At 42.0% G+C, this 21,266-nt stretch overlaps 1 protein-coding gene across 1 annotated transcript in view; it reads right to left on the bottom strand.

Moving 5' to 3' along the window:
* The window catches only part of SUCLG2 (succinate-CoA ligase GDP-forming subunit beta), a 306,332-nt gene that overhangs the window by 123,833 nt on the left and 161,233 nt on the right, over nt 1-21,266 (bottom strand). Inside the window, exons 6-9 of the mRNA XM_075549909.1 lie at nt 20,879-20,968; nt 12,834-12,930; nt 3,634-3,795; nt 1,310-1,452 (exon numbers count right to left, since the gene is read on the bottom strand). Of these exons, the coding sequence (XP_075406024.1) occupies nt 1,310-1,452; nt 3,634-3,795; nt 12,834-12,930; nt 20,879-20,968 (492 nt within the window). The remainder of the gene's footprint in view (nt 1-1,309; nt 1,453-3,633; nt 3,796-12,833; nt 12,931-20,878; nt 20,969-21,266) is intronic.

The raw sequence follows: 21,266 nt of genomic DNA, 5'->3' as shown, positions 1-21,266 counted from the left end.
GACAACCAAAGACACATGGAAAGATTGAGTCCAAAGGGCCAATGGACCATATGAAGCCCAGCCTCAAACCCAGAGGCCAGAAGAGTAAATGGTACCTGGTTAACGCTGTTGACGGGCCTGAAAGGGTTGCGATAGAAGATGGTGAGTAAGGGGTGAGAAACATGTGAAACAAAACTCAAACTCATAAAACAGATTGGACTTCCTGGTCTGATAGAGAATGGTGGAAGCCCCGAAACTATGACCTTACTCACCCTTCAGGCCTTCAACCAAACTCACCTCTATGGCTCAACTTTTAACTAAACAAGAGACAGGTCCATTAGGTGACAATGGCACCAGGAAAATATGTACTCCCTAGAACAACCGACCATCAGGGATCAACCTTTGCCCAGGGATAAAACTCAGAAGGCAGGAAAGGACTGGAGACAGAGATGAATGTTAATGGTAAACAGAGCGGGAACATGGGAAGAGAGTGGGAACATGGGAAGAGTGGCATGAAGTCTTAAGAATTACAAGTAGTGTCACAAATCAAAATATGTATCAACTGTTGAATGGAAAACCAGTGCACTCTATGAACTTTGTCTCAAATAAAAATAATAATATTTTTTTAATTTTAGTGTTTCCATCTAATAAACATCAATTAAACTCTGTTATCACACACAACTGAGTGCCTACCTCTTGATACTTGTCTTGATCCTGATTAAATATTTATTGAACACCTACTATACATTTACCGCGAGTGTGATGACACATCGGAAGAGAAAACCTCCACCCTGCAAAAAGTTCTATTCCACTTAAGGAATGGCATATTCAAAGGAAGCAACAGTGAAAAAATAAAACCATGTATAGTTACATTCTACTGAGTGTGTATGTCTCAAACCATTGTAGTTAAAGGTGAAAATTCAAGAGTGGGGATCATTTCCCAGTAAGAAAAGTGCATACTAGAATTTTTTTTCTTCTAGAAATTTATGATATAGCTTTAGCACCTTTGTTGAAGGGATCTAAAATGGAGTCTACCTAAGTCTGGTAAGCATAGGACTAAACTGTTGAGTGTAAATCACTCCCATAAAATATAATGCCAAAGACCATTTTCACAGTTCGGAGCACCACAGCTCTTTTACCTGCCTCTCACCTGCCAGAGCTCGTTAAGAGCAGCCTCTGAACTCGGATCCTGGAGGCAGAGAAGAGGGATGGGGTCATCGCGCAGTCCACCGTGTGCACAGGCGGGGAGTGCGTCAGAGGATGCACAGAGGATCCTAACTTATGCCGCAGGAACAGGGCAGCTCTTGGTGGTGAGAAATCAAAACATTACCTTAGGATCAGCTGTAAGCAATTTAAAGGCTTGATATACTTGAGCTTCTTTGACTCCACCACCAAGATCCAAGAAGTTGGCTGGCTTCCCACCATTAAGGGAAATGATGTCACAGGTAGCCATGGCGAGTCCGGCACCATTCACTGTGAAATGCAAACGGCACAGAAGACAGGACACGTTGAATAACATTTCATGCTCCCCAGAGAACTCCATCACGAGCAACCCGAATTCAGCCTTGTTTGGAACGCTTCCAAATACAGTTGTAGACGTTTAGGGCAGAGAGTCAGGAAAGGTGCATGCCGATGATAAACCACAAAGAGCTGTAGATGACAGAAGGATTGCCTGAGAAGTTACATCAATGTGGAAACAGAAAGAAGGGACACGCTTAAGAAAGCAATCCATCTGAGCTAATATTGAAGGAGGGAGTTTTGGGACCACAACAGGAAAATAAAACCTTTCTGAGAAGGTGCTAGGGTCTGCAATCACTTTTTAAAAAATACTCTTTAACTAAGAGACTTGTGTAAAGAAGGAAGTTTCTTTTAACTTTTTGTTTGCTGAAAATATGAGCCTCTGCAGGTGGTTCCCTTTAAGATGGGCCCACGGGGCCACATGTGGTAAAGCGCCATACATTTTCACCTGGAGCACAGACATGCATCATACACGTGTGCAGCATCTGGGTACACTGAGCAAGCAAATGGACTAATGGCAGCAACAAAAATAGGGTTCTTGCATCTTGCTTCTCTTTCATACTAAGATAAAATGCTTTACCAGCATCCTGATTATTAAAACTAGGAGCAATAGGTGCCAACATCTTAGAAGCTGTCCTAAGAAACCAAGAAATCACGATCATTCTCAAAGGCCAAGTTTTACTGATCCATTGCACTTTGTTTTGCTTCTTGTGTTTAATTACCTAAAATCACTTTCTCAGGTTGGAAAGCAAAAAAAAAAAAAAAAGTATTTTGAAGACACTAAAACCTCTCAAGGTAAAATGGCTTATTCTAAACCCTCCATTCCCAAGAATGCCTCTGATCTGTGACTCATTTCAATTAATATGAACCACAATCAATTAAAGCAAACCTTCATTAATTTGAAAAACATTCATTGCAGCTTTGGGTACTTCTGCCTGTTCAAATGTGGTATATCCCTACAGAGAATACCAAAGAATCTGTACTTAATGTTTCTAAAACACATCTTTCTATCTTTGCTTCGCCTTTCTTAATGTTTACAGATATTGAGAGTGCATTAGCTTATCTGGATCCAAATGATGTGCGTGATCTGGTGCATCACAGTCATTGCACTGACACAAAGCAAGGCCTTCTGGTATCCCTTGTAATTGGATGTCGTCTTCTATTGTATTGAACAGCAGACTACTGGGTGAGATTTCTCCAGTTCTGAATATACTGACGCTGTTGCTTTAATGAGCTACAAATCTTTTAAATTTTAATTCCATTAAGATTAAGACCTCTGTTTCTAAGGCAATGAATCGGTTCTACAAGAAACACACTCTCGTGCAATTAACTCAGAACAGTATAAATCTACGCACGATAAGCTGTGGACAAAACCAGAAATTGTATTGCCTCTGCAGACCCATTCTTATCGCAGCTAAATAAGCCATTTTCACAAATTTAGGTGAGAATGATAAAATCAATTGTTTTATTAATAAACTGGCATTATAGATTTAATATGAAGAGGGCCTCAAAAATTCATGGAAAATGGAATAAAAAGATCATGAAATTGGTCCATGAACTGCTTGAAATCTTCGTATTATTCTATCATTTGATAATTACAGAATCTTATTATTTGGTATAAAGATTCAAATAAAGGTCCTCTTCTATTTCTACTGTGAAAGCAATTTTATTTTAAATCTAGGTCTCAGCATTGCTCTTAGCCTATATAGAATGATTTAATAGCAAAAGCTCTGGTTTCTACTGTGAAAGGTTTAATTGACATGCTTGAGACTCGTGATTCTCAGTTGGAATGATTTCACCTGCCTTTATAATCTGGCACTGTCGGGAGATTCCTGGTTGCCACACCTAGGGGGTGCTGGTGTTGATGACTGGCAGAGGCCCAGGATGTTGCCAAGCAGAGACAGATCCAGCCCAAGATGTCAGTGGTACCCAAAATGAAAACATCTGCTCTGATCTTGTGACCAATTGACCAAAATGAAGTTGATGATAAAACTCTGGGATTCTTCCTCAAACGTTTTGGCTAGGAAAACTCGTCCCATGCTTCTTAGCTACTGGGAAATGAGGTTTCAGAAATCAGAGCTACCTCGAAGCTGTAAAAGTCCACGAAGCAATCCGTTGATATAAAAGCTTCCTTACCAAAGCAAGCAATGTTCCCATCCAGGCCTATGTATTTCAGATCATATCTAGCAGCTTCATTTTCAATGGGCTCATTCTCTGATTTGTCGTCCATGGCAAATATGTCCTTTTGTCGGAATTCTGCGTTGTCGTCAAAGTTGATCTTGGCATCAAAACAGACGACTGCATAAAGAAAAGAGGAACATATCTGAATAGATCTCGGGGATCAGTAGCTGAAGCCCTCGAGGCTGGAAGGAACCGGAAGAAACAGGGTAAAGCACTGTCCTTTTTGCTCATCCTCCAGGCGGGAGAAGGGGTTCTGCCTTTTTTCACCTTTCCTCTTTGGGGCTACCAAGACAAATGGGCGTGGTCTCTGGTTCCAAGGCACTGCAATCTGGGAGAGAGTACAGGAATTTGCATCTATTGATTCCTGCTCAGTAAAACCACATCACTCATCGGAAGCTACAGAGAGGCGTGGCTACAGACCACGTTGACTCTCCTTTTATAATAGACCTTGGCCTTGAGTCTTTCACTGGAGACTGATCACGTGTCTCTTTCACGCAAAGAGAGACTAGCCAACACTTCATGCCTAATCCTGTGGCCCGTCCTTATCTTCATTGTGAGGCTACAAAGTGGACTTTGATTTATTCAGTATCCTCCCTAAGATTCTGGAAAGATTTAGTGACAAGACACTGGGTCAAAATCAATGGCTCTTTTCACGTTATTCTTAAACTGACTCTGACCTTAAAATAAAATGGCCTTCCTTTGATAAAGCCTTGATTTTCATATTTGGAAAATAGATCAGAACCCCTTCTCTGCAGACATGTTTACTTTACCAGAGACAACCTCATTTTAAGAGACTCAGGTTACTTCGACCCGTGGCGGCCTTGCGTCATAGAGTCGAACAGCTGCGCAGGGTGTCCTGGCAGTGGGTGTGATGCCAGCAGAACCCCAGGCTGTTCCTGCATCGCATGGGCCCGACCTGCCGGTGTTAGGTGAGGAACCAATACTCCCCATTTGAGTGGCCCAGGGATCTGGGTCCCGTGGATCTGCTGAAGGCAGAGTGAATGCTTTGACCTGTATGGGATCAGATTTGGATTCTTTTCATCCAAATCACAAGTAGCAGACCAAGACTGGTCAGTTACAAGTCACAGGTAGCTAGGTGTTCTCAGCCCGATTGTTCCCACCCTCTGCAGGCACCTACAAGTCCCCAACTCCCTTAATGGCCCAAAGACCTCGATCCAGAGAAACTCACTGTGGACTACAGAGGAGCAACCGACTAGCCTCCTTGATTTAGAAGCGATCTCTACATGTAATGAGGGGAATGGGGTATAACTGGGACCTGGGTTCCCTTTTATGTTCTGCCTGAAGAGCAGAAATAAGTTCCTTTTATTTTACTTGGCATATTGACAGGCAGAACTCGTTGATCGATACCTTATAGATGGCTAGCCCCTGTCCTGCAGCATTGCTGATGAGCAGCGAGCTCTTAAACAGAAAACAACAGCCTTCACTTATCTCATGCAAAGGCAATGGATGCAGCGCGCTGTCACCTCAGCTTATGGCAACGTCCACACAACAGCATGAAACACTGCTTGGTCCGGTGCCATCCCCACAATCGGTTACAGATGGGACTGCTGTGACCCGTCAGGTTTTCAGTGGCTTCTTTCCATCAAAGTTGATCATCAAGCCATTGTCTGGGATCCCTCTTAGTTTGGTAGCTCTGCTGGAAAGCCCTGTTGCAATGTTAAGCAGCATAGCCGCACTGAAGGACAAGTGGTGGCTGTGCAGGAGATGCACTGGCCAGAACCTGAGCCCAGGCTCCTGCATGGAAAGTGTAATTCTACCAACGAACTGCTATTGCCTCCAAAAGTTACCATCTACTAGTCCCATTTGCTTCCACGGAATAGAAATATTGATGATAACAGGCCTATGGAAAAAATTTTTCCAAAGGTTTCCACAATACAACACTCAAGTTCCTTGACACAAACATATGCAAAACTGGTATATTGACATCTAAGAAAACTCAACATAAATAAATACCTGGGCCACAAATTACTTAAAAGTAGCACTGACTCAGAATGGAAGCTAACATTGGCCTAAATACTTAATTCTTGCCACAAAATGTCCAACTGCTTTGCCCACACACTGCAAATGCATGGGCTGAATGAGTAATTGCTTTCCAGAATATTAAAATCTTAATGATGGAATCGTACAATTACCAAAGGAATTGGTCAATGTTCTCTGCCTGCTACAATGGCATTTTCTCAGCAGTTAATGACCAGTATCATAATCAATAAGAAAGCAACTTCATTCTTGGCTCGGCACTGGGTTGAAAAATACATTTTAATGAATTTATTAGTAAGTTTCGTTCATCCATTACTCACTGGCAAGACTACTTAAAACTGACACCTTCAAAATGGATGGGGAAAGGCTACCGAATTGACTTTGGAGTGAAAAGTTTCAAATAAAGGAATTCTTGGTGGAGATCAATAAACCAGTAAATCAAAATAGTTTCAAGCTGATCTTTGCCCTTTGCAAAGACTACAGGTATAAGCTACTTGGGAGAGTGTATAATTAGTGGGTAGATAAGCAAAGTTCAGAAGGCAGTCCCAGCTCAATGCCGGCAAAACCAGACTTTCAAAGGATGTTTTTCAGAGGCGTGATATGTACACCCAGCACAGAAATCGACTGCTTGAGAGAACTTCCCATTTAACCACGTGCTTGAAAACGCTGATGGAGTACAAAGGGCATGCAAATGCAGAGGCCCCTTACCATTAGTCCTCTGCCTGCAGAGGAAGTAAACTGCACAACCGATGTCTGTGCCTGTTTCCAAGTGTATGAGAAGTTAAAAATGTATAAAAATATCAGGTAAGTAGAGGCACCAACACTTAAGAACTCAGCCATGAGCCAGAAAGTCAGCAACTGGAACCCACCTTGAGGCACCCAGTGAATTGCTTCTGAAAGGTGACAGCCTTGAACATCCACAATCCCATGGGGCATTTTTACTGCACACATGGGTTGCCAAGAGCAAGAATCAACTTCATAGCAACTAACAACAATGACAAGAGACTTTGGAATTAAGAAGAACAAAAACAAAACTCACTACCATTGAGTCAATCCTACAGGACAGGATAGAATTGTCCCTCTGGATTTCTGAGATTGCAACTGTTACTGAGAGTAGAAAGCCTGGTCTTTCTCCTGTTGGTGCTGAACTGCTCACCTTGCGAACCCAGCTCAATATATGATGCCAAACCAAACCGCCACCCTCTAGATCTGAATTTGTTTTTGTTTTTCTAGTGATGAAGAAGAGTGGGATGTAGGACTCTGAGGAGCGCAAAGCCTCTGAGACTGATGTGTGCTATGCCTCCTTGATAGTCGTAAAAGTAGCCCCAAACTCACAGCTTGCCTGCTGCATTGACTTAGTCGGTAATGTTTCCTCATTCCCAATGTTCTTTAACTTGATCACTTAATGTAGGACTCCAAACATGAATTACAACTGCAAAACGGGGACCAGGGTAGTTTCTCACGCGTGGTGTTCCTGGAAGGAGGACAGGATGGGAGGCACGTAGCTTCACGACAGCCAGGTTTGGACTATTGCCTCCCACACGAGCAGCACGTCCATATACGTAACTGGAGAAGTGCCCACTTTGAGGACCAAGCCACCCCAGTCTCTTGTCTGTCACTAAACACTACCTCTCCTTTGTTAGGTCTCCTTATAACTCCCCATCTCCAAGTTCAAGAAATCACAACGATTACTTATGGGGGATTACATACTTGTAGGTGCCCATGATTTCCAATAAAAACATCATTTGTGACTATGTTACGTCTTATGCTAAGGAAGGGGCCCTGGTGGTGTACTAGTTACGCACTGGCCTGGGGTCCCCATCGTCAGCAGTTTCAAACCACCAGCTCTCGACTCCTCTAAACAGTTACAGACTCGTAAACCCAGGGGGGTCACTCTGAGTCAACACCGACTCCATGCAGTGAGCTTGGTTTTTTGGTATTCTAAGGAAGGATTTTAATGGCTGAAATTTTGGGCATCATAACTGACAGAGGAGATTTTTGTCTAAAAGATGAGAGTAAGAAAGAGAGGCCTTTGGTAATGCCACCTTTGCCTTTGCAGAGGGCGGGGTAAGTACGCAAGTGTACCAAGCAGAGAGCCGGAAGTGGCTAAGTCATGGGCTGGTGAACTATGGCCTCTCGTCATTCTGCCATCTGATTTTGTGGATAAACTTATTGGAATGTAGTCACAGCCACACACCTAACAATTGTCTATGGCTGCTGATAAGCCCTGGTGGTAGTGTCAGGTTAAGCATCAGACTATTAACTATTAGTTTGGCAGTTCAAACCCACCCTCTGCTCCTTGAAAGAAAGACGAGGTTGTCTGTTTGTGTAAAGATTTACAGCCTTCAAAACCATACATAGGGCTACTATGACTCAAAATGGACTTGATGGCAATGGGTTGATGGTGACGACTGCTTTCGCAAGACAATAGCAGAGAGCAGCTGCAATAGCAATAACATTGCACTACAAACTCAAAAGTATTTACTGACTAGCCCTTTGTGAAGCCTGCTTGTGGCCTCAAACCAGTAAGCAAAGTTCCAACCTCACCAATGGCAGCACAATTTACACACAAGTACTGGATAGAACGATGCTTTCCTCCTAGAGAGAAGACATCGCTCGGCTCCCAGCCTCCCATGTCAGTAGTGCTGGGGGTCCAAAGCAGCCAGGTGGAATGCACATGGACTCTGGTAAACCACCTGCTCAGTGCCCTCTCTGTACTAAAGTTGGACAATCTGTGAATTAAGTCAGATTTCACATCTCATTCACCTCTTGCTGTAACCAGCTGACGACACAGCTCCACGCGTGATGGAGAAACACTGGACAAATGCGTTTCACTAGCATGAAGACAAAGAAAAAGGCACAACAAATAAAATAAGAAATTCCTGCAGTTCAGACCAAAACAATCAGAATAATCCCTAAATATCGACTGACTCTTTTATGCCTATCTCCTGGTCTATACGGCCCTAGGTTAGCCTCTTTCAAGAACGCTTCCAGAACTGGTATGCTTCCAGACAAATGGACTGATGTCTAAGTCAACAGCAGGGCAATAAAATAAACTTGCTCAAGTCTTAGCTTTCTCCTTTAATAAAACAACAAATAACTATGGCAAAATGTGTTTTTCGAGGTGTTGAGCTTGGTTCAGATATTGAGATTTTCAAGATCACATTAATAAAATCTCAATTCTATAGAAAATTTGACTTGAACAAAGGCCATTCTGTGTACAAAGTAGATGAAAAAAGCATACCTATTAATATTTATAAAACAATTTTTACCATCAAAAGCATATTGTTACATGCTTGATAGATTATACAAATGACTTTTCCTTCAGAGCAAATATCAAAGAAAGCTGCTGTTCTTATATTCAGAGGGTGTTTGGGTTGTTTTCTTTAGTGGTGTGAGCGTCTGTGGGCTGCTAATTCAACAACCTTGATGGAGAACACGACAGGCAGTTAGACCTCTGACCCCAGAGTTTTAACAGAAGAAGGTGCCACGGAATTAAACAAAAGAAAAATACATTTCAGAAGGGGAGACTCACACATAAAAGAAACATACAAACAGCAGGAAATAAGACTGTCATAATTAGTTTGAAAAATAATCTGTCTTCAAGCCCTGCACTGAGTTTGATTTGTGATAAATAACCACAATGTGCTACTGAAAAAGCCTTGCCAATGTGGCCTTAAAATGCAGGTACTTTCAAATTAGTCCAGTTTCCCGTTAAATATTGATGTTCCATCAGTGGTACTCTTTTCAGAACTTTTCTTTCGTTGCTTGGGAAGGAGAAAATAGATATGGGGCAGGTGGGGTGTGCGTGGAGAACTGAAAATATTCTTGAAAATAGAGTCTTGCATATATGAAGAGAAAAACACCCACCAACAACATGGGCACTTGCAAACATGAAGCAATAGGGTGGCTATTTAAGGAAATCAATCTGAAGACAGAAAGGAATCTAATGTGCCAGTTAACTTTGGATCACCCCGTTCTAATTCTCAAATAATCTTGGCCAGTGGCACTCTTTTTAAATGGATTGAATTCTTAAGTCTGGTGAATGGATGTATACTCCGATGGTTAAGAGATGAATTACTGACCTGTGACCTACTGGCATGTTGGGGGGGGGGGCGCAGTTGCTGCAGTGAGAACTCTCTGGGGGGTTTCTAGGGTGTTTAGCAATATCTCTGGCCTCCAGTCACTGGATACCATAACATTCCTGGGGTCGGAGGTGGGAAGGATGGCAAAATGCACCACCCCCACCAGAAAACCTACCACCTCAAACACCAGAGAACAGAGCCTTTGTACAGGCAGGACTAACTCAAGGGGGGAAGCAATCAATCTGACTTAAAAGCCCCTCAGAGATGGTAAAACAAGGAACTAACAGAAACAATAATTAAAGGGGGAAAAATGAACAGAACAAAAATTTAAAAATACTTGACCACAGGTTTAATGGTTTAATGAGGTCACTGAAATTAGATAAACAAAAAAATGGTTACATTCTCTTTAGAAATAGCTTTATTTCAAGCAAGCAAAACCTCCGGTTATTCTGATTTTGAACTCTGTGCCAGAATCCCCAGGGAGCGGTTGCCTCCTTGCTCCACATGGGGTTCTGCTTCACTGGTTTCTCTAGGGGTGGGGATCTGACCTATGTAGGGCAACCGTCTACAGAGAAGCTGTGGGTGCTAGAGAAGGAGTCATGGGATCTGGCGCCATCTTTGCTACTCACCCAGAAGGCCTTGCTGAGGAAGAAGCTGATTCACAGACAAGCAGAGCTCAGTAGAGAAAGACCAGGGAGCCCTGATGGGCTTTATGCCTGAAGACAAGCTACTCTTCAAGCTTCCTTATTAAATACATCAAATAACTATGCCCCTTCCCTCAACTTCAACAGAGCTAGGCTCGGGGGCGGGCGGAGGCACAAATGGCTAACACCCTCAGCCATTCACTATGGGGTTGGCATTAGGAGGGGAGTCTCAAAAGAAAGGCCTGACCATCCACTCTGAGAAGTCAGTCCGTAAGACATGGGCAGTGCACCGGTCTAGTCTGACCCACACAGGGGCAGCAGGACTCAGAAATGACTCCACAGCTGATTAATAGTCATTATTCGACATACACTCAGGAGGGCCAAATTGTACTCTTTGAATGTACTTTGATTAATCATATTGAAAAACATAGTCCTTAAACTGCAAGCCATTCTCTGTATCAAGAATTTCCCTACAGCACACATGATAATAAAGACCACCGCTCTGCATTCAACCACGAATCAATCATTGTGCAAATATAGGACCAATTAAGTTGAATTTTTATTTTTTAAATGCTGCTCCTTCAGTAATGAAAGGGTGACAAAATTGGCCCACCCTTCATTGATTTGAAAGATGAAATAAGTTGCCTACTGTGTGGTTTTACAGTACAAATGAGATGTGTGAAGCCAAGCGCCTTTAAACTTCTACATTAAAAGTGAATTATGAAGTCAAAATTTTAATTTGAAAGATTATATGTTCTGCTACTCCAGATCTATGGAAATAACTGAAATATTCAGATTGTAAATATTATTGGGATTGCTGAGGTGTAAATGGCTGCTTTTATAGCTCTTGGCATATAGGGTTGCTTCAGAGGCTGTGACAGTGAGGAAGATCGATGTGTACATGTGGTCATTAATCACCGTTTCCTAATTGGATTTAATTTGATGACTGCTCATTAGAGTTATAAACCAACATACTCAGTTAATTGTGATTATTCTTCGATAGCTGCATTTTTATGGTACAATGGACAAATTAATAGCTAAAGATAATTCTGCTCTTAAAAATATCATATAAGACTTATGTTTTAATGAACAGCAAACCTAGGATGTACTTTATGATGTTTCGAAGTTCCAGAATTTTCCCTTCTCCTAATGATTACAAAGAAAACTTCTGGCATTAGGCAATTTTACAAACACCATCGAGGAAAAGGTTCCTCTCGCCTGTGCCCCATCACAGCTGGTACATGCCAACTTCCAAAAAAGGGAATGAAAATGGGATGCAGCTGGAGTGTGCTCCTACTCCATGGCTGTGTTTCCTTCTTTATTTTAATTCAATATGGAAAAAGACAAAGGCTGGTTTTAACTAGTTTGAAAGGCATTAGATCAGTGGGTCTCAACCTGTGGGTCGCGACCCCTTTGGGGGGTTCGAACGACCCTTTCACAGGGGTCACCTGATTCATTATAGTAGCAAAATGACAGTGATGAAATAGCGATGAAAACAATTTGATGGTGGGGGGGGTCACCACCCCATGAGGACCTGTATGAAAGGGTCCCGGCATGAGGAAGGTTGAGAACCACTGCACTAGATGTTTTAAACATGTTTATATTAAACGTATTCCCTTCTAATTCTTAGATTTAATTATCAACTACCGGATGCGGCAAGAGTTCTGCCCAGGTGTTTCCAAACTGGAGGCCGTCTTTTCGTCACTCTGAGGAAGGCAAATTAGTCTTGCTTTTTTTTTTTTTAAGACCAGATCTCCCTCCCAAGCCAGTGTGCTATAGAATCGTCATGTACACTGGCCTCAGAAGGTCAGAGGTTCAAACCCTACCCCCAGTAACTACCTCTTTGCCCACTGACAGAGACACATTACGATTTTTACAGCAATAAAATGGGGCACAGTTGTGGGAGAGGACACAGAAGCCCATGTAAAATCTTTGTACAATGCCTGGCACATCTGAGGAAAAGGCTACTGACTAATTTAAAAAGAAAAGAGTTAGACTTTGGGGCAGGACTAGCGTCACTGGGATAATATAGCTCCAGCAGGGGCGCATGGTGAATCATGCAGATCCAGGTAAGCTGACATACTTCCGAAAGTACTGGTCCTACAAAAAGAGATTCATTCAATGACTCCCATCCCCACTCACATCTTCATCACAGAGACAGCAGTGATGACCTGAAAAAGGAGGAGAGGCGAATGGGTGTTTCTAGTCAAACAAAAAGCTGCTTCCTCCGAGGCCTGGCATTTGGCTGCAAACAGAGCCAAACACTGAAACCTTCAACTGCGTCGTGGGAGCATTTGAAACTATGGCAGAGATTAAATTACTGAAAGAAATGAATGCAAAACTGCTGCTAGAGCCTTTTGTGAAATTTAATTTAGAGTTTGCATAAATAATTATAATATATTCATTTGTTTTCTCCATTTTTTTTTACCTTGTCCGTCTGGAGTTTCACCAAAGGGATTCACTTCCACCTGAGTAGCATCAATTTTCAGGAAGAGATTATACAGCTTCTTAATTTGATCTGCAGCCTAAATGTGATCAAGTAAAACAGAATTACATCAAGGCAGTAAAAGAAAATTTATTTTGCTGTATTAATGAAATCTTCAAAATAGTAAGATACATCTTTATTTTCACTTAGGCTTCCTAAAGGGAAAAACAGAAATGCGTAATTATTTTAATCTCCACAGCTATTCATTAGAAGGAATTGCTCAACTTTCCTCCAGACAATAGAAGAGACCATTAACAAGAAAACAAAATATTTTCACTGAGGGCTAAAACAGTTGTTAATCTTTTTGCAAATTATCCTGTCTCCATTAGCCGAGCTATGCTGCAAGAAGAGCTAAATTCATTAATACAAACAAGCTCCATTTAAGTAAAAGGTAAACATGATTTTGAGGGTTTATAATAACCAGATTTTCCTTATTTTGCTGGAATAAAACAGTTTTTATATTCATCCTTCAAAACCCATAATCTGTGAAACAATTACCGAGTGTCTGATTGAAATGGCTACAAGACAGAAAGACAAACGTCAACAACAGAGTTACTTAACAGCACAGCTGCAAAGGAAAATAGTTTGTCGCCCAAAGCAAACACTACAAAGGTTAATAAAAGCCAAGGTTTCCCAGATTTGTGTCCCTGAACTCAGTCTTTTCACTCGCTTTCTTGTGTCTTCTTTTTAACATTTGTGAATTGCTTCTGTCACAGCAGGCTGGCACGTGAGCAGGGACGACGGATGGTGTGCAGAACAAGATCCACCCCTGCGCTAGAAAGCCCGGAGCTACCAGCAGCAGAGCCTGTGGTACAAGACGTAAAGGCTGCGACGTCGAGGACTGGGTAGCCATCTCATTCTCCCTCCGTCCCACCTTCTGGCTGTGCCTTTTCCTTTGCCACACTAATTGGTTGTACCAGCCCGGCAGTATTCATTACTAATAAGTGTTTCTAATCTTCCCCCACCTCTACTCTTGGACTCCAGGGAGATAGATGGCTTCTTCAGGCGGAGCCTCCAGGACTGCAGGCTCCACGGTCCTCCAGAGAGGTTTGAGCTGTGGGCAGCAATGGCAGGGCACTGAGGTGGGAGGAAGGGGAAAACCACGGTAGGTCTCTGCGCCTCTTTTGGCCTTAGGCAGCATTTCCTCCTCTGGTTCTACCTCCCACCAGAGTTCCCCCTTGAGTCATCCCACCACTTCAGAGGGTCCCTGAAGCCTAAAAGGACGAACAACGTCTTGGTGCAGTTGAAACCTCGATGGCCTCTCAGCGCTGTAAGATTCCACAGCTCTCTTGGCGCCTATAAACCATTCCCTAAAAGAAGTGATCTATTTGCTCTAGATCGATTGAACTGCTATGGATTCAATTCTGAGCATATCTGTATCGGTGTGAACTTCCATAGACCCTCATTTGAAATCCAGTGTGTATAAACAGACATACATGACAACTAAGACTTTTAAACATTTTTTTTCTAGCTTGATTAAATGAACACATGGCACAAAAGCCTAAAGATCCACCCGGGTCTCCCTCTGAACGCTGACTGCACTCCTCAGCACCCAGCATAGCCCAGCTCCCCTCTGCCGAACCCCTGGCAGTCTCATGCCAGTGAGAGCCAATGCCTGTGTAATCACGTGGGCTCGTCACCCGCAAAAATCCAATGATAGCATAGTCTGTGCATGGCTTTATATGTGATTGCTTCACCCGTCGTAGCCTTGTAAATGGCTGCATACCTGGATGCATGGAAGTACCACACTTCATTTTAAAATTGTAACTGAAAGACAAGTTCAACCACTGGTCTGTCAGTTTGTCGTACTGTGGTGGCTGGTGCGTGGCGATGGTGCCAGAAGCTATGTCACTGGCATTTCAACGCCAGCAGGATCACCCAACATGGACAGGTGTCAGCGGAGCTTTGAGACTAAGACAGACAATAAAGAAGGACACGGCTCCCCACTTCGGAGGAAGAAGCCACTGTTTGTAAACATTATTAAATACTCTTGGTAGAAGTTGTCTCTAAATTCTACTCCCAGTCCCAGTATCAGAGTTTCTCTTCTTACAACCAATATTCATCTGTATTTTGCTAATGTGTCAGGTGAAAAAGTTATCTTGGCCACAGATTAATTTGAATGTTGCTCTTTAGGAGGGAGTGTTGGAGGACTGTTTCATGAGCTGAAGAGCTGTTCATATTTCTTCTTCTGTGAACTTTAGCCATTTTTTATTGAGATTTTGGTCTCTTTCTTACTGATATACAGAAGGTCTTTTTACAAGAAGGAAATTAGCTCTTCATCTCCGTATGAATTGTAAATATTTCTCCCTTTTGACATTTATCCTCTGACCATATATTTGGTATTTCTGCAATACGGAAATGTGATCAGTCCTTTTTTGTGTGCTTGTCTATTTATGTGTCCGGGCTAGAAAAGGCCACTCCCTTTCTGACAACATCTCCTCCTTTGGTTAACTTTTATTTATCTTTGTTCTGGGTAAAATTGTTGAGATCTTAAAAGGTAAAGAACACAAATAACTTGCAGTGGAATATTCCTCCCACGTCTCTAGTCTTCTTGGTTAGTAAAATGCAATGGGAGCCAGATGGGAGAGGTACTCTGTCTCATGTCGTACACTTACATGGCATATGTCCACAGTCGACAGGTCATAAATATTGGCGGAATTGACAATAAATACAACTGAGGGGGCTTCAAAATGTTAGTAGAAAGTAACACCACAAAGTTTCTAAAGCCCCTTCAAATATATAATTTTATTGCAATTACTCCAAATTTCATAAGCCTCTATCAAATTGTGTCACACGAAGTCTGAGTTTTCAGCATGTTAATGCCTCTGTAGTTTTACATTAACAGTGTGTTTGCTATTATAATTTTTATCACGGTGCAAAGACAGACCATAAATATTTTTGAGCAGGCCAAGAGTATGATTAGACCCGTGCTACAACATCTACAAGGGACATTATGAAATCTAATGCCAGACATACTCGTGTATTAGCCAAGTTTCCAGCACATTTTTATTGTAGTTTTGTAGTAAAATTAGCAACGATGAAACATACAACTTTCCTCTAGTTCCTAAATGCTTCCTCTCCCCTCCCCCTATCATGATCCCATTTCTGCCTTGCAGGTCGGGCTAGAATGCACACTGGTACAGGTAGGAACTGGAAACACAGGGAATCCAGGGCAGATGATCCCTTCAGGACCAGTGGTGAGAGTGGCGATACCAGTAGGATGGAGGGAGGGTGGGGTGGAAAGGGGGAACTGATTATAAGGATCTACATATAACCTCCTCCCTGCGGGATGGACAGCAGAGGAGTGGAGATGTTGGACAGTGCAATATGTGGCAAAATAATGAATTATATATTATCATTTAAAATATATATTATATATTATCAAGGGTCCATGAGGGAGGAGGGAGAGTGGAGGGAGGGAAAAAATGAGGAGCTGATGCCAGGAGCTTAAGCAGAGAGTAGATGTTTAGAGAATGATGAGGGCAATGAATGTACAAGTGTGCCTTATACAACTGATGTATGTATGGATTTTGATAAGAGTTGTAAGAGCCCCTAATAAAATGATTAAAACAAAAAAAACTAGGTGCCTCAGCTGACATTCAGGTCGGCTTATACTACAGTATATATGGTGGTTTACAGTGATGGAAAACTAACATTGATTAAGAGTTGTTAGGGCTATACAGTCAATTAATATAAATTATATCAAAGGGCTATATATCTGTAAACGTTGAATTAGTAAATGCTATGTGATATATTTACAACAACTAAAAAAAGCTGCTAAGACTACTTATGCACAAATAGCTTATGGGATTTCATCCCATGGTTTGATGATTCAGGGTGATGGTTTCATGAGGGGATGGTTTCATGAGGCGTCCCAGTTAATTGGCCTAATACAATATTTAATACTTCTATGCTACCATCCAGTTATGCTACTATAGTGTTTCGTGTCTTTAAAGCATGCAAGTGGCCATCCAAGTCCTAACAATTGGTCGCTATTCACCTTGAACAAAACAAGAAGGAGAGTCAGGAATCGGAGGAGGATGTGGAATGTATGGCTAATGGCCTCCGTGAACAATCTGATCAAAGGGGAGGGGAGGGGGAGATCTAGAACAGAATTTCAATCCAGATTTTTAGAACCATGGAAACTAGGTAAAACCCTTGACACAACTGCCCTCGGATAAACCAAAAATATCTCCAAAAGTTTTCTTTAAAATGAACAATTTTAAGTATTGTGGGGGGAAAAAAGATCTGCCATGAGAATCGTGCTCTATACCGGTCTGTATGGGTTCAAATTAACAACAGCAACACAAAAAATAAGACAGGGACCTTAGGGAAATAGTGCGTTGATGGTCACTGGAGAAGGACAAGCTACGGAGGGAAGGTGAGAATGCCTGTACACCTTGAACACTGTCATCAGTGCCACTGAACTGCACACAGAGAAACTGTTAAGTTGGTGAGTGTTCTGCTGTATATGGTGTCAACCACAGCAATAAATACAATCTGAAACAAGGAACAAATAGCCTGGACTACATATAGAAGATGCCATCTCCCAAGAGCCATAACTTAACTGTCCAAGGCAAGCATATACAGCGGTCTGAGCTGGTGCAGAACAAGGAATGATGAAATCTGGGGGAAAGTCCACTTTAGTTCAGCTGTCTTGTACATGTGTTCTAATAAAAGCAAACACAGGTCAAAGAACATTCCATTGCTTACCACAGTCAATCAGTTTGCTACTGGCCCCCATGTTCTTAGTAACCACTGTTTACATAAAGTTTGTCTTCTTTCCTGGTGCTATCAGCTAGTGCTGATTTAAAAGTGTTTGTTAGACAATTATACTGCCCACAATTGAATACCCTTGGTTCATAAACATGAAATCCTGACTCTGTGTAAGTACCTTTACAACTGCTTCAACAGATGTTTGAAGATGTAAATGTTCTTTTTGCATTCTGGAAAGTAAATCCATCAACAGGGCCACAGGTTCTCCAGCTAACCACAGCAAAAAACCATGCCCGGTAGGGTAGGGGTTGCGGTCTTACACTAACTTAGTTCATTCGATTTTTATCAGCTTAAATCTTAGAGGGACATGTTGAAAATTCAAGGGGGCTTTGCTTTCAAAAAGTAATCCCATAGAGGAGATTAAGATACAATTGCCAAACTTCTGTAATGTTAGCCAAATCGTCTTCTGTGGCTTTCGTGATTTTCAATATCTTCTCATTGATATGGATTTTAGCCAGAAATAAACACTTAGTAGGTTTTACAGAACATGATATTTTTGTTAAGATAACCATTAAGAGGTCCTATTTTGCAGGCAGGAAGCATGAGTCACAGGAAAGATATTAATAGTTTCACAGGACAATCATTCTCTGAGATTGTGAGAATCCGAGAGAACGTCATCTGCCAATGCTGAAACCACATCCCAGATATGAATTAAGTACTTTTCAAAGTCGCATTGAATCTAATGGGCCGAAACCATGTCTTTATCACAGGATCAGAAGTCGATGATCATTTAAACACCCTTCGTAACCACGGGCATCTCCCATCCTCACTTACACTGGCTGTCGGGAACGTTCCATACAGCCTCCTGGCTAGAGGAACATCACAGAGTAGACATTCTCCAAGCTGCAATTCAAGCCAGGTCATTCCTTCACCTCCAGCACCGTCTACCCTACTGCCTACTGTACGAATGAACTCAGGTGTCCGGAGATGATTGCATTCCATCATGTCTACTCTGAGATCAACACCTCTCTCTCCCTCTCTCCCTCCACCACCTGAGTGACTCCCCTTCCTGGATTCACCATGTCGGGAAACACTGACGGCAGCCCCTGTGAGCCCCCTGGGAACCAGTCCCATTGTCCCATGTCTGTGTGTCCCCAGGCCTTTGTACAGTCCAAGTACCCCCTCAGTGTTTACCCTGTGTTTGCTGAGTGGATAAAATGCACAGCCTTTTATAGAGCTACCATTGGAAAGAGAAGGAAATAATTTTTAAATGGCTTTCCTTTTAATGTCTTACTTTATCTTGTGAGTTATAGCTCCTTAATGACCTCAGAGCACTTGCATGCCCATCTTCCTTCCGTCGGCAACTCATGCAAAACCTAGAGTGCTTCAGGTCTGGAGAAACATGATTAAGTCATTTAAGGGCCATAAATAACTCTTAATTTTTTTCATAATATGGAGGAGGGAGTATCCTGTAATGCTCAGATAATACTATTATTGCTTTCTCTAGAATTGACAATCAGATTGACCTCCTGAGCTTTCAAACCCATGGGGTCAGTTTTCTGTTTTGTGTTTTTGCCAACCCCCAGTTTATTCTTCTGCTACTTGGAGTCATTTCTTGCTGACTCGTAAGAAATCTCTTCAAATAAGAAAATAAAACAACAAATTTCTTCAAACTTGGCATCCTTGGTGTGTTGTTGCCCTTATTCACTTGCATGACAATTGCTTCTTGGGCACCTAACATGTAAGCCAAGGGGTCGTCTGGACGCTGGAAACAGAACAGGGAGCAGAAGGGCAAAGTCCGTGCTGCGGTGATGGTGGGGCTCCAGCGCAGGCAACTGTCATGAGAGAGGGACAGATCCGTACAGCAACAGGGTTAGGACGCACACCGCGAACTCCCTGTAGGGCACAGTGGCGGGGGACCACCGCCTCGGCACTAGGATAATGTAATCAGTAGGCTCATTTTCTGGAAGTGTCTCATATCTCTTTTTATAACAAAAGACAATCTTTGTCGCTAATCTTAAAAAACAAAAATTAGTTATTCTAATTGATTCTTAGCATCTTGGCTCTTCTATGTTCTAAGGGAGCCTTTCCTCCCATCTTCAAATGAGCACTGTTTTGCTCTTTATTTACACACAAGTATATGGTTTTAAAGTGTTATTGACTTTACTCCTTCGGACTTGCTTTATTTTCACAAACTCTCAGAGACGGAGCCAATCAAAATAAAATAAAGGCAAAGAAAAAAATGCAAAATCTATAATTGGAGTAGTGCTGTCCAAGAAAATTCTAAGAAAACCAGTGTGACCATCATGGAGTCCTAGCTAGTCACTCATTCATTCTCTCTGTCTCTGTCTCTCTCTCACACACACGCACACAGTTCCAGGGTGATTAGGTGGCTTGCCTGAATCACAACAGAGGGAAACAATCCTTACTAGTTTTTCCTGATTTAGCTGCCAAATACACCCAAGCTCCATAGACAAGCTAGAGCAGGGCAGGGTTGAGATGATCAAAATGAATTCTTTTCCCAAACATCTATGAGATGAATGTTTCTTTCTTAGGAGGCATGGGCTATCGTTCCTAAACTGGGATATATTAAGGTCTTTCTGTGAAATATCACCTTAGTGCCATTAATAATCATTTCCATTGCCCACTAGCTAGGGAAAAAATAGCAATTAGTTAAGTAGTTGTATTACTGATAGAAACTAATCATTATTGAGTACAGTCATAAGTGCTTTCACAAGTCATTGCCCTCCATCCTTACAATAAATCTCTCAGCTAAGGGCTGCCATCATTCCCATTTTACGGATGATGAAACTGACATTCAGATGGACTGAATTGCAGATGTGGTAGGTGGCAGTAACAGGATTCAACTCAGATCTGCCTGTCTCTACAATGTGGGCCTTTGACTACTCCGCTGTCTTAGAATATTTCAGCTGGACCTGCACTGGTAGAGAAAAAAACCAAAGAGATCCCAACAAATACAACATAACAGCATGTGTGCACACAATGCACATATGCACATGCACATAAACCCTTGAAATGTAGATACAAGTATACAGCTAATACAAGCACGTTTTGATTAATACTCACATGTCATGATACAAACATCTTCTTTTAGAAAACCAGGTACATACATTTGCTCATCATAAACAATTAGAAGAAAAACGATAAGACCAAAAATAATAATAACTTGTGGTCATTACATAGACAATGAACAATTCAGCCAGTTCCCCAGGTTTTCGGAAAGACCCTCTGTGTTCCAATCACTCATATACCTCATTTTTCATTGGTCCGTGGAAGCCTAGATTTTCTGCCATTCGCTGAGCTTGGCTGTCCTTAATCCCTTCAAAAATGTCAATTTTCTCCTAGTAAAAAATGATACAAATAAATGAAATTAGGACAGTCAGATGAAAAGATTTACCGCAAAAGAAAATGCTTAGTATATATTTGCAAATGGGTAATTAGAGCATGGCACCTTTCCAGGGCTCCCAGGCAGGGCTCTGCAGCTGCCTATAGGGTATGTTGCAATTAGCAGAGACCATCTATGGAAAAGCCCTTCCAAAAACTATATAACTCTTCCGGGTGGCACGCTGACAAGACAATCTGATGCCAGCTTTCACTTTTAATTACTACACAGATGGCATTGACGAATATTTAGTCAGT

The sequence above is a fragment of the Tenrec ecaudatus genome, chromosome 5 (genome assembly GCF_050624435.1).
Source record: "Tenrec ecaudatus isolate mTenEca1 chromosome 5, mTenEca1.hap1, whole genome shotgun sequence".
Lineage (NCBI taxonomy): Eukaryota > Metazoa > Chordata > Mammalia > Afrosoricida > Tenrecidae > Tenrec > Tenrec ecaudatus.
Note: the sequence above shows the minus strand (reverse complement) of the source record. Positions and strands in the feature narration are given on the sequence as shown.